This window comes from Hylobates moloch, unplaced genomic scaffold (assembly GCF_009828535.3).
Source record: "Hylobates moloch isolate HMO894 unplaced genomic scaffold, HMol_V3 SCAFFOLD_16, whole genome shotgun sequence".
NCBI classification, from domain to species: Eukaryota; Metazoa; Chordata; class Mammalia; order Primates; family Hylobatidae; genus Hylobates; species Hylobates moloch.
This window is the reverse complement of record NW_026652291.1, coordinates 38,219,755-38,232,545: the sequence shown is the minus strand read 5'-3', so window position 1 is coordinate 38,232,545 and position 12,791 is coordinate 38,219,755. Positions and strand designations below refer to the sequence as shown.

General features: G+C 41.0%; 1 protein-coding gene across 15 annotated transcripts in view; it reads left to right on the top strand.

Moving 5' to 3' along the window:
- Positions 1–12,791, top strand: part of GARIN2 (golgi associated RAB2 interactor family member 2) — a 100,081-nt gene that overhangs the window by 37,852 nt on the left and 49,438 nt on the right. For 5 of the 15 annotated variants that reach the window (XM_058429576.1, XM_058429577.1, XM_058429584.1 and 2 more), the window contains 2 exons: positions 2,168–2,226; positions 5,512–5,684. In XM_058429576.1, coding sequence (XP_058285559.1) covers positions 2,168–2,226; positions 5,512–5,577 — 125 coding nt within the window. In that variant the 3' untranslated portion in view covers positions 5,578–5,684. Of the gene's footprint in view, positions 1–729; positions 1,066–2,167; positions 2,243–5,511; positions 5,685–12,791 lie in introns of those variants that run through there. The other 10 variants (XR_009210299.1, XR_009210300.1, XM_058429579.1 and 7 more) reach the window with 7 other exon arrangements.

The following is a 12,791-nucleotide window of genomic DNA, read 5'->3' as shown; positions in this document are numbered from 1 at the left end:
GGTAGGGAGACCAGTTAGGAAGCTACTCTAACAGTCAGATGAAGTGTGCCAAAGTCTGAACCAGGTGAGAAGCAATCACAGTGGAAACAAGGACATGAATCCATAGTCAATAAGAGTTATTGACTGACTGCCTGTGGGGACCAGAGGAAAAAAAAACTGGGTATGTCAGTTTGGGAGACAACGTGACTAGGCCATAGTAACCTCATGAAACAAGCTGCGAGAAGGAATTGGAAACATTTTGGAAGGGAAAAATTAAGAAATCAACTCTGAAACATTGAAGTCAGAATCAAATGCCCTAGGTTTTGGTTCTAACTACACTTCCTGTATTACATGGTCATTAATCTCCCTGAACCTCAATTTCCTCAACTATGAAAAGTGTGTGCAAGTGGCTGGGGTGAGGGGAGGAGGAGGGCATGATTCGCTGTCTCAAGACCCTTTTGGTAGTTAAGATTCTATGAGCTGCCATGTTTGTAGTCCTGGGACTCATCTTTGACAATCTAGCAGGCAGCTTGAATGGGGCTTTGGAAATCAGGAGCTAAGCAAAGATACAGCAAATGAGCAGCAAAATCCCACTCTGGGCTTGTTAAATCACAAGGGTGGTTTAACATACAAAATGGGCATGCAGTTTTCCACAAAGTATTAATTATTTTCCCTGTTTGTTTTCTCTTATGTATTTCTTATTTCTTTCCACCTTTTTCTCCCATGTTTTCCCACTTTTTTCTTACTTAGGCTTGTATAGTTTTTCAGTTTTTCCCCTGATTAGCATTTCTTTCCCCATTTTCACTCTCCTCTAAATCACCTGTTCCCCTTCCATACACTTTTACTCTCACTTAACACCGTGTACCCCAAGAAAAGCTAAGACTGGCTGAATCTTAATCCCTCATTTTATTAAATGTAATTGGAGTACAAATTAAAAATGAGTCTGTAATTCTAATTTATATTATAGGTGGAAATCAGAATAATAACTGCTCCCCATAGTAGTAAAACAAATTCCTGGCATTATTAAGCTCATCTGATTCACATTCACCCAGCAATGCTAGTTAGGGACCATGATCTCAAATTCATCTCTCAAACCTCTCAGCAGTTTGCGAAAGTTACACATTTTTCTCCTTTCTGCATAAGGTTTTGGGATAAAGTGCCACTTCAAATGCACTGTTTTTATGACAAGTTTATGCATGAAATAGGGTCCAGATTAAATTTGTCTCTCTGGATCTGAGTTCATTTCTCTCCTTTCTTTCTTTTTTCTTTTTTTTGAAACAGAGTCTTACTCTGTCGCCCAGGCTGGAATGCAGTGGCACGATCTCAGCTCATTGCAACCTCCGCCTCCCAGGTTCAAGCGATTCTCTTGCCTCAGTCTCCCGAGTATCTGGGACTACAGGTGCTTGCCACTATGCCCAGCTAAATTTTTTTGTATTTTTAGTAGAGATGGGGTTTCACTGTGTTAGCCAGGATGGTCTTAATCTCCTGACCTCATGATCCGCCCGCCTCAGCCTCCCAAAGTGCCGGGATTACAGACATGAGCCACTGTGCCCGGCCCCATTTCTCTTCTCTCTTAACTTTAAGTTTTTACCTTTCTAGGCTTTATTCTCCTTAACTTTTTGAATTTTTTTTTACAGTGAGCCCAAATTATAGGGTTATCTCTGATTCTTTGATGTTTTTTCCAAGATGAAAAGAGACAAAGGATAGAGATTCAAGAAAAGAAGAGAAGGAAAAATCACATAAAATATTGGGAGTTTCCTTCCTACCCTTACCCATCTTTCTTTTCCATGTTCCTCTTAAATATTACAAACCAAATTCCTTGGAATCCTAAGCAGCCAGGTTCATTCTTTGTTTATAAAACCCAGGCTTAATAAAAAAGAGGGAGCCCTCTAAAAGGGAACCTGCTTGTGAAATTCAACAATAAGCTCCATTGCAAAGATTAAATACATTTTTGATGAGGTGGTTAGAACATAATCTGAATTTAATATTCAAAATAAGTTCTTTCTCCTTCTGTGCCTTTTTTTCTCCTGCTTTTGGCTTTTTTTGTTTCTTTCTCACTTCCTCTCTATTGATTTCTTCTCTACTTTCCTTACTCTTTTTCTTTTTTCCCTCTAGTTCTCTCCCCTCATATCAAATCTCCTTTGAATTTCCTCAAACTTGTGCCTCATCTGTCTCCCCTTTTCTCAAGGGAATGAATGTGAGGAAAGAAAAGTAAAACAGAAAAAGACAAAGTTGATGGAAAAACATGTAAGACAACCTAAAGGTAACTTTTTAATTATAAGTCTCTATAGGAATACATGATAGCTATGATACTGTCACACAAAAAAGTTGTTAATAAATGGGATCTTTTAACATTAGGCCGGGCGCGGTGGCTCACGCCTGTAATCCTAGCACTTTGGGAGGCCGTGGCAGGCGGATCATGAGGTCAGGAGATCGAGACCATCCTGGCTAACACGGTGAAAACCCGTTTCTACTAAAAGTACAAAAAATGAGCTGGGCATGGTGGCGGGTGCCTGTAGTCCCAGCTACTTGGGAGACTGAGGCAGGAGAATGGCCTGAACCCGGGAGGTGGAGCTTGCAGTGAGCCGAGATTGCGCCACTGTACTCCAGCCTGGGGCTACAGAGCAAGACTCCATCTCAAAAAAAAAAAAACCAGAAAAACATTAAATCTTATTCTACTGTAGTAACAATATAAGTGGAATGAAATGTTAGGGGTTTGTTGTGGTTTCTGCTCTAGAATCCATCATGGGTCAAAAGATAACATCAGCACAGGGAGGAGGAGAGGGGGCTTCAGGTGAGGCACTGGAAGAGAATTATGTGCTGCGCTACCATAGCGATTCTTCTCATTTCTGTACTTCTTTGCAACCTTATCATGCTCTTTCCCAACCTGCTTTTTAGATCAGCCAATACAATCAAGACCTCTTTTTTTCATAGCAAAATGATACAGATATTCGTAGGGTGCCTGCAGGGCTGTCAAGTACAGTTGTGTAGCTTGTACACACCATCCACATTGTAGTTTATGTGCAATTCATAATCTGCACAGCTGTATAGGGTGGCCCTGGCCTACTGTATTCTAAGTTTGTTCGAAACACCAGCTCTCCAGTGCGTTGCTAAAAAATGAAACTTCTCTCAGCCATGATAACAACACCCAGTAGCACAGAAAGAGTGGAAGCAATGCAATTTTAGGGCCATTGTGTCTTCTGTTGCCTCCTTCATAAAGCTAATGCTGTGTGTGTGTGTGTGTGTGTGTGTGTGTGTGTGTGTGTGTATGTGTATGTGTGCATAAGGGCTGAGTTCACGGTATTGAAGGGGGGAGGTTGGTGGACCACGGGTGGCCTGGGCAGTAACCCCTTGCCCATCTTGGCAGGGCTTTGCTGATGGAATCAAGGTGCCCACTCTTCTGTCCACCCTTCTGTCACTCTGCCACCAAAGCCAGCTTAGCACTTGAGCATTTTGTTTATTTACTTATTTATTTTTATTTTTATTTTTTTGAGACTGAATCTTGCTCTGTCGCCCAGGCTGGAGTGCAGTGGCACAATCTTGGCTCACTGCAACCTCTGCCTCCTGGGTTCAAGTGGTTCTCATGCCTCAGCCTCCCGGGTAGCTGGGATTACAGACAAGCACCACCACAACCAGCTAGTTTTTTTTTTTTTTTTTTTTTTTGAGATGGAGTCTCGCTCTGTCACCAGGCTGGAGTGCAGTGGCACAATCTTGGCTCACTGCAACCTCCGCCTCCTGGGTTCAAGAGATTCTCCTGCCTCAGCCTCCCAAGTAGCTGGGACTACAGGCGCCCACCACCACACCTGGCTAATTTTTATATTTTTAGTAGAGACGGGGTTTCACCATGTTGGTCAGGCTGGTCTCAAACTCCTGACCTCAAGTGATCTGCCCGCCTCGGCCTCCCAAAGTGCTGGGATTACAGGCGTGAGCCACTGTGCCTAGCCGAGCATTTTGTTTACTAACAGGGCCCCACAAGATGCACACTGTAGGTGAAAGGTAATGGACCAGAGGAGAACAATGTGGCTGAAAAACAACAAATGTCCACACTCAATAATTCCCTGGCCTCCACATACATTTCCTGATCTGTACCTGTTCCTTTATGACTTCTTTCCCGCTTAAGAATGCTCCTAATATTCCCCTTAACTTGTTGTATGGTGTGGAGAGAGTGATGGGTGGCATACAGGGTGGCACGTGCTGGCTCCTACATCTACCTAGACAGAGTCTGAAGCTCTGCCATCTTTCAGTATAGTATAGAATTTAAAGAGAGAAATTTCTTTCAAGATAAGTCAATATTTTACAATGATTTCAATCCTTTGATGGATATATTCAGCAATAAAATTTCAGATATTAGGGTCTCATTAAGAGAGAGCTGCAAATGCAAAGAATGACAAAAAATTATACCATACTTAAATTTTGACTTATTAAATTGAAAAGTTTGCTCCCAAATATTTATATTTTGAATTGCTGATATATGGGAAAAGGTAGATTTTTTTTAAATGATAGAAATTAGCCGGGCGTGGTGGCAGGCGCCTGTAGTCCCAGCTACTCGGAGAGGCTGAGGCAGGAGAATGGCGTGAACCCGGGAGGCGGAGCTTGCAGTGAGCCGAGATTGCGCCACTGCACTCCAGCCTGGGCGACAGAGCGAGACTCTGTCTCAAAAAAAAAAAAAAAAAAGAAAGAAAAAGTTAGTTACTAATACAGACTTCATATTATTACAAATAATGTGAAAGACTTCATCTTATTACAACTGAAGTAATGTGAAAGTTATTTGGACTCTTATTTACTATAGCATATTATGATGTTTGTAGGTCTTATGACCAAATCTTAGGACTCAGTACAGCACAGATTAAGAACTTGCAAATAATTCAATAGCAGCTATAGAATTTTAATTTTATTTTTTGTTGGTTTTAATTTTTGCTAGAAATTTAAAAGAGTAAAAGCCCATAATCTTAATCTTAACATCCTGAATGGACAGGTTTTTCCTAGGGTAGAAACAGCTTTTAAAAACAACAATTTTAAGAAATTAAGTTTCTTGGCCGGGCACAGTGGCTAACGCCTATAATCCCAGCACTTTGGGAGGCCAAGGCGGGTGGATCACCTGAGGTCAGGAGTTTGGGACCAGCCTGGCCAACATGGTGAAACCTCATCTCTACTAAAAAGACAAAAATCACCTGGGTGTGGTGGTGGGCGCCTGTAATCCTAGCTACTCAGGAGGCTGAGGCATGAAAATTGCTTGAACCCAGGAGGCAGGGGCTGCAGTGAGCCGAGATTATGCCACTGCACTCCAGCCTGGGTGACAGAGTGAGACTTTGTCTCAAAAAAAAAAAAAAGAAATTAAGTTTAATAATGTTTTAATGGCTAGATTAAAAAAATGAGATCTTATTCATCCAAAGGATCTTTATTTTTTATATCAAGAAGAAAACTTGTAGTATAAATACAATTTTATTTATTTCAATCATTTATTTTACCTGTATTTAGTTTCTCTTGTCTTATACTTAACAGTAATAACACTAAAAACATTCTCTATTTCAGACATTTGAATTAAATGGACTGACTTCTCCACCTTTTTTTAAAATCAGATACAAACTACTAAACTAAAAAGCAAACACAGCTCAGGAAAAGACAATCAGTGCAAGAGGAAAACCAAGCAGTGTCTTCTATGTGGCAGAAATAAAGCCTATGACTAATCATTAAGGAAGCTAGAGAATTATGCAAAACTTTAAGATTTTCAATTCATAAACTCAGTTTTTGTAGATGGGGTTTCTTTTCTTTGGGATTGATGGAAAAATTTGTTATTCTCTTGGTTTCACTTTTCTCATTTGTACATTAGTCCAGCACTGTTTTGTTTCTAACACTGGAGAATGTGGGGTCATTCAAGGTGGGGACTGTGTTCATTTCATCTTCTGTTCTAGCTGAGTACCTGGTGCTGAGAGACAGTATTTATTGAATCAGTGTGTCATTTTCAAACAGGTTAAAAAAAATCCATGTACTTTTAAAAATAGAAACTACAGACAGTCCCCATCCAGAGAATGGTTTGACTGTTTAAAAGCTGTCACTTATTTTCTAAAAGCTGCCAGTCATGCTACAACATGTTTTTTATCCATTATCTCACTTAATCTTCACAGTAATATGAGGGACACCATTATTTGTCCCTGTTTTACAGGTGGTGAAAGTGAAGCTTAGAGGTTAAAGTTACTTGTCCAAGTCACACAGCTAGAAAATGGTGGAGATGGCCTTTGAACCCAAGAAGCCCAACAGCTAAGCTAAACACAAATTTGCGATTCACATTAGAACTCATACTTTTAAATTCAGAATAAGGGTAGTTAGGATTTTTTAAAGCTATGGAAATCTATTTAACTCAAATTTCACTCGAATAGTACTGGTTTTTCTACTGTGAACTGAGAATATCTCTTATCTCCATCTTTCCCTTCCTGGCCCACAGGCAACCCTCTAGAACTGCACAGTCCCATACGATGGCCAGTAGGCATATATGGCTATTGAGCACCTACAACGTAGCTAGTGTGACTGAGAAACTGAATTTTAGATTATTTTTAATAAATGTAAATTCTAATTTTAAAACTACAACAGTGTAGAATATTTTTCCATTAAATGCAATTTTATTGTTTTGATAGGGCTACATTTTTCACTTCAGCTGTTGAAAATCTAGTGTCCAAATTGAGATATACTGTAAGTGTAAAATATACGCCAGATTTAGAAGTCTTTGAGAAAAGAAGAAAGTAAAATATTTAATACATATTATATTGATTATATGTTTAAATGATAATATTTGAATATATTAGTTAAATAAAAATATTTAAGGATTAATTTCATCTGTTTCTTTTTACTCTTTTGATGTGCCTATTAAGCAATGTGTCACAAATTACACATGTGAAAATAATGTGGCTCATAATAGATTTCCATCAGACAGCACTGCTCTAGAGAAAAACCATCTACCCAGTCTCTTGGCCCACATCCTAGGGAATTCCTCCTCCTCCTCTCCCTGCTGTTCCAAAGACAGAAGAAGTTTGTTTCCAACCTTCACAATCAGGAGTGAAAACAGAGATTCCATGAAACCAAGAGGAGACTAACGTTTTTAAGTTAGGTATATATGTAAACCGACAGTTTCTAATTTGGAGATGGCTATATCATCATAGAAACTATTTTCTTGATGCAGATTATCTGTAACTTTTACTTTTGTTCACTTGGGGGGGAAAGATTATCTAATAAATTGATTCTTACAGATAGAAAGCTATAACTATGAGTTATAACTTTCTATTTCTATCTAGTAACACAATCCTTCAAAAGGCAACATATACTGTAGTTGGTGTACAACTACCTTGGAAAAGAGTTTGGAAAATAGTTAAGACATATGATCAGCTGGATGTGGTCGCTCATGCCTATAATCCCAGCACTTTGGGAGGCTGAGGCAGGAGGATTGCTTGGGCCCAGTAGTTTCAGATCAGCCTGGGTAACAAAGTGCGACCCCGTCTCTACAAAAAATTAGCTGGGTATCATGGCCCATATCTATAGTCCCAGCTATTCAGGAGACTGAGGATGGAAGATTGCTTGAGCTCGGGAGGTCGAGGCTGCAGTGACCCATGATCATGCCACTGTACTGCAGCCTGGGTGACAGAGCAAGACCCTCTCTCAAAACAAAAAAAGATATATGATCAAATTTCAAAAAAAACTAAAAATATGTTCACAAGACATATATTCAAAATAAGACTCATACACAAATAGTCATAGTTTTGTTCATAATAGCAAAAAACTAGAAACACCCAAATGCCCATCAATAGGTGAATGACTAAACAAATTCTGGTATGGTCATACAGTGATACTACTTAGCAACAAAAAGAAACAACTATGGAATACAAGCTTATCCACAGTCATGCTTTCCACAGTTTCAGTTACCTGTGGTCAAAAAATATTAAATAGTTCCAGAAATAAATAATTCATAGGTTTTAAATTGCATGCGATTCTAAGTAGCATGATGAAATCTCACACCATCCCACCTGGAACAGGAATCATCTCCTTGCAGCTATCCAGGCTGTATATATTACCTGCCCCTTAGTCAGTAGCCTTCTCGATGATCAGATTGAAAAACACAGTGTATACAGGGTTCCGTACCATCCAAGGTTTCAGGCAGCACGAGGGGTCTTGGAAGGTATCCCCTGAAGATGAGGGGTAGGTGGACTACTATAGATGCAACAACACGTGGGTGAACCTTGGAAACAGGTTGGGTACATGCTATATAATTCCTTTTATATGAAGATTTAGGAGACAAAACTCATTTATAAAGACAAATCAGATTAGTGGTTTGCTGGGGTTGTGGGTAGCCAGAAAGATATTGACTGCAAAGTAGTTTGAGTAAACTTTTTAAGGTGATGAAAATGTTCTTTTTTTTTTTTTTTGAGACAGGATCTTGTTCTGAAGTGCAGTGGCACTGTAACCTCATACTCCTGGGCTCAAGTGATCTTCCCACCTCAGCCTCTGAAGTAGCTTGAACTACAGGCATATGCCACCATATGCAGCTAATTTTTAAATTTTTCTGTAGAGACAGGGTCTTGCTATGTTGCCCAGACTGGTCTCAACCCCCTGGCCTTTAGTGATTTTCTCACCTCAGCCTGTCAAAGTGGCCTGAGCCAGTGGCCAGCCTGATGTAAATATTCTATCTCCTGATTGCGGCGGTGGTTACATTAGTGTGTATATTTATCCAACTAAAACTTTAAAATAGATGCCTTTTTTTGCATATAAATTATACCTCAATAGGCCGAGCTCAGTGGCTGACGCCTGTAATCCCAGCACTTTGGGAGGCCGAGGTGGGCAGATCACTTGAGGTCGGAGTTAGAGACCAGCCTGGCCAACATGGTGAAATCCTGTCTCTATTAAAAACACAAAAAAATTAACTGGGCATGGTGGCGGGTGCCTGTAATCCCAGCTACTAGGGAGGCTGAGGTAGGAGAATTGCTTGAACCTGGAGGCAGAGGTTGCAGTGAGCCGAGATCATGCCACTGTACTCCAGCCTGGGTGACAGGGTGAGACTGTGTCTTAAAAAAAGAAAAAAAAATTAACTTCATAATTTGTGTCTATAGTACTTATCACACATTAGATTATCTGGTGGTTTTAAAAATATGTCTACAAATGCTTTATTCTCCTCCTTTCAAGGGATGGAGCCTATTCCTTCCTTTGGGTACAGATTGGACTTAGCGACTTGCTTCTAGACAATAAGATGGCAGTGGTGGTGTGTGGTTTTGGAGACTAGGTCATAAAACAGCCCATGGTTTCTGTCTTTGTTGCTCCGTCTCTTAAGTCATTTGCCCTGGTGGAAGCCAGCTGTCACATCCTTAGATCATTTGCCCTGGGGGAAACCAGCTGTTCCTTATGACAAGAAACAGAGGCCAAGTCTTACGACAAGGAACAAGGCCAAATGACAAGGACAGAGACCTCTAGCTAACAGACATGTGAGTGAGACTCCTGGAAGCAGATCCTTTAGTTCCAGTCATGCCTTCAGGTGACTGCAGTCCAGAGCCGACATCCTGCTTGTAACCTCAGAGCCACCCAGCTAAGCTGCTTCTGGCTTCCTGACCTGCAGCAAGGGAGAAATTACATTTGCATGTAATTTTGTATCACAAAATCTCATTTATCTCTACTTCTACTATTAAAAGAGCTTGTCCTTCTGTGTATATTTTAGATGAGAACTTATGAAATGTTGACTAAAGTGCTGAACACCCTTGGAAATCGCTCAATTTTCTTCATTAAAGTGAATTCTCACATTTTACCAAGATCCTAGGTATATTCATAGCCTATATTCAGTCTAAACTTAAAAGGAAAAAAAATCAGTGCATTTTTATGCCTGTTGCCAAACTGTTCTCAGCTCTCCAGTGTCCTGAGCTGAGATAACAAGGCTTAGGAGACTTGTTTGCTGTTCTGCTTTCCTGCATTTGCTTGAAGTGTTACCCAGAGGCCATGAGGCCTGAAAGCTTTCAGTCTAAATACTTATTTAGTCAGGTCCTGGCACCAGCTACAGATTTACACAGCTAAAAATTTAAAACCATTTATATTTCCAAATATGGTTTTAAAAATTCTTCTAAAATTATTCTGGAAAATAGAAAAAAAAGAAAACAGTATCTATTTTCTCCAAGAGCCCTAAAAGGGATCCACTGTGCTGTTCCCATGTCTCCCATTCCACCAACACATTTTTTTTATTATATTTTTTTTTTTGGAGACATAATCTCACTCTGTCACCCAGGCGGGAGTGCAGTGGTGCAATCTCACCTCACTGCAACCTTTGCCTCCCAGGTTCAAGTGATTCTCCTGCCTCAGCCCCCCAAGTAGCTGGGACTACAGGCATGCGCCACCACGCCCGGCTAAATTTTGTATTTTTTGTAGAGACAGGGTTTTACCATGTTGCCCAGGCTGGTCATGAACTCATGAGTTCAGGCAATCTGCCCACCTTGGCTTCCCAACACACTTTTAAAAACCTAGTGGAATACCAATACCTATTCCAATTCTGCCATAGTCTATCACATGAGAAGGTAGGGCTTTTCCGTGAGAAAGAAATTTGCAAAGCCTCAGATATCTGCTTCTACTGACAGGTTTTACAAGTTTCTAGTTAGCACTACCTCCTATACCTGATCTATAATTTCCATCTGAAACTCCCTTCCTCTGGCTGACTTCCCCCAGTCTGTCTCATGACAGGTGGGAAGAAACCTAGTGCAACAATCCAGGCAAAAGATGATGATGGCCTGGAGTAGGGTGGTAGCAGTGGGGATGGGGAGAAGTGGTTAGATTCTGGATATATTTTGAAGGTAGATAAACAGGATTTCCTGATAGGTTGAATGTGCCATGTGAAAGAACACCTGGATAACTGGAAACTGTGTCAAAATCAATAGTTCTGCCATGTAAAATTTGCAATACTCATTAGAAATCTAAATCAAGATTCCGGCGGATAGTTGAATACAGGATTCTGGAATTTAGGGCAGAAGTTCAGACTAAAGATAAATTTGGAGTAAACAGTATATAGATGAAATTTGAAGCCATGAGACCAGATGAAAGGGAGTGAGTGATAAAGAACATCATGATAAAAATAAAGACAAATAGTTAATACATACTATGTCCAGCACTGTTCTAAGCAGTCATATATAAATTCAGTTTGTCTTCACAAGCACTGTAGGAGGTAGCTACTTTTATTATACTCATTTTATAAATAAGGAAGCTGAATTTCAGAGAAATTAACTGACTTCTAATCAGACAGCTAGCAAGTGACAGAGCTGGGATTCAAACCCAGGCAAAGAGAGAAGTAAAATATTCCATTTTAGAGCTTTGGGACACTCCAAATATTAGCATACAAAGAGATAAATAAGAGCCAGCAAAGGGTTCTGAGGAGGGAAGTAAGAATGGTGTTTCAGAAGCCCAGAGAAGAAAATGGAGAAAATTATCAGCTTCATCAGATACTGCAGACAGGTCACATAAGATGACTGAAAACTGACTTTTGCATTTAACGAAGTGGCTGAAATCAGTGACTTTACATGTCAAGTTGAGTGAGTTCAAGAGAGAATAGGAGAAGAGACATTAGAGTTCCACTCTTTGCTTGTTTGTTTTGAAACAGAATCTCACTCTGTCCCCCAGGCTGGAGTGCAGTGGTGCGATCTCGGCTCACTGCAACCTCCTCCCACTGGGTTCAAGCAATTCTCCTGCCTCAGCCTCCCTAGTAGCTGGGATTATAGGCTTGCACTACCAAGCCCAGCTAATTTTTGTATTTTTCACAGAGATGGGGTTTTGCCATGTTGGCCAGGCTGGTCTCGAACTCCTGACCTCAGGTGATCCACCCGCCTCAGCCTCCCAAAGTGCTGGGCTAACAGGCGGGAGCCACTGCACCCGGCCTGCAGTTCCACACTTTAAAGTTCAGGCCAGGTGCGGTGACTCATGCCTGTAATCCCAGCAATTTAGGAGGCTGAGATGGGTGGATCACCTGAGGTCAGGAGCTAGAGACCAGCCTGGCCAACATGGCAAAAACCCGCCTCTACTAAAAATACAAAAATTTGCTGAGCGTGGTGGCACGCACCTGTAATCACAGCTACTAGGGAGGCTGAGGCAGGAGAATCTCTGGAACCCAGCAGGGAGAGGTTGCAGTGAGCTGAGATCATGCCACTGCATGCCAGCCTGGATGACAAGAGCAAAACTCCGTCTCAAAAAAAAAAAAAAGTTCAAGCCGGATACCATCCAGACCCAGTCAGTCACAGGTATTCACATGTAAATATTAATTAAAGTAGCACTGAAATTTTTCACACAAAACAAAAGTGTGATTGGGAGCTTGGTGAGGAAAAGATATAGGTAATTTTATAGCCCATTTCAAGCAGAACAAACTTCGTCTCCTCTTTCTTAACATTTGGGCTTGATCTTTCCTTCATTATAAATTTTTCCGAGCCCTAAATTTACCTGCCTCCTCTCTCGGAAATAAAATTTCTCAGGGCCAGGCGCGGTGGCTCACGCTTGTAATCCCAGCACTTTGGGAGGCCAAGGCGGGGGTATCATGAGGTTAGGAGATCGAGACAATCCTGGCTAACACAGTGAAACCCCATCTCTACTAAAAATACAAAAAATTAACCAGGCATGGTGGCAGAGGCCTGTAGGCCCAGCTACTCAGGAGGCTGAGGCAGCAGAATGGCGTGAACCCACGATGCAGAGCTTGCAGTGAGTTGAGATCGCGCCACTGCACTCCAGCCTGGGTGACAGAGTGAGACTCCATCTCAAAAAAAAAAAAATTCTCATGGACCCTGTTTTATTTCTTGACACATCTCCAGACTGGCAAA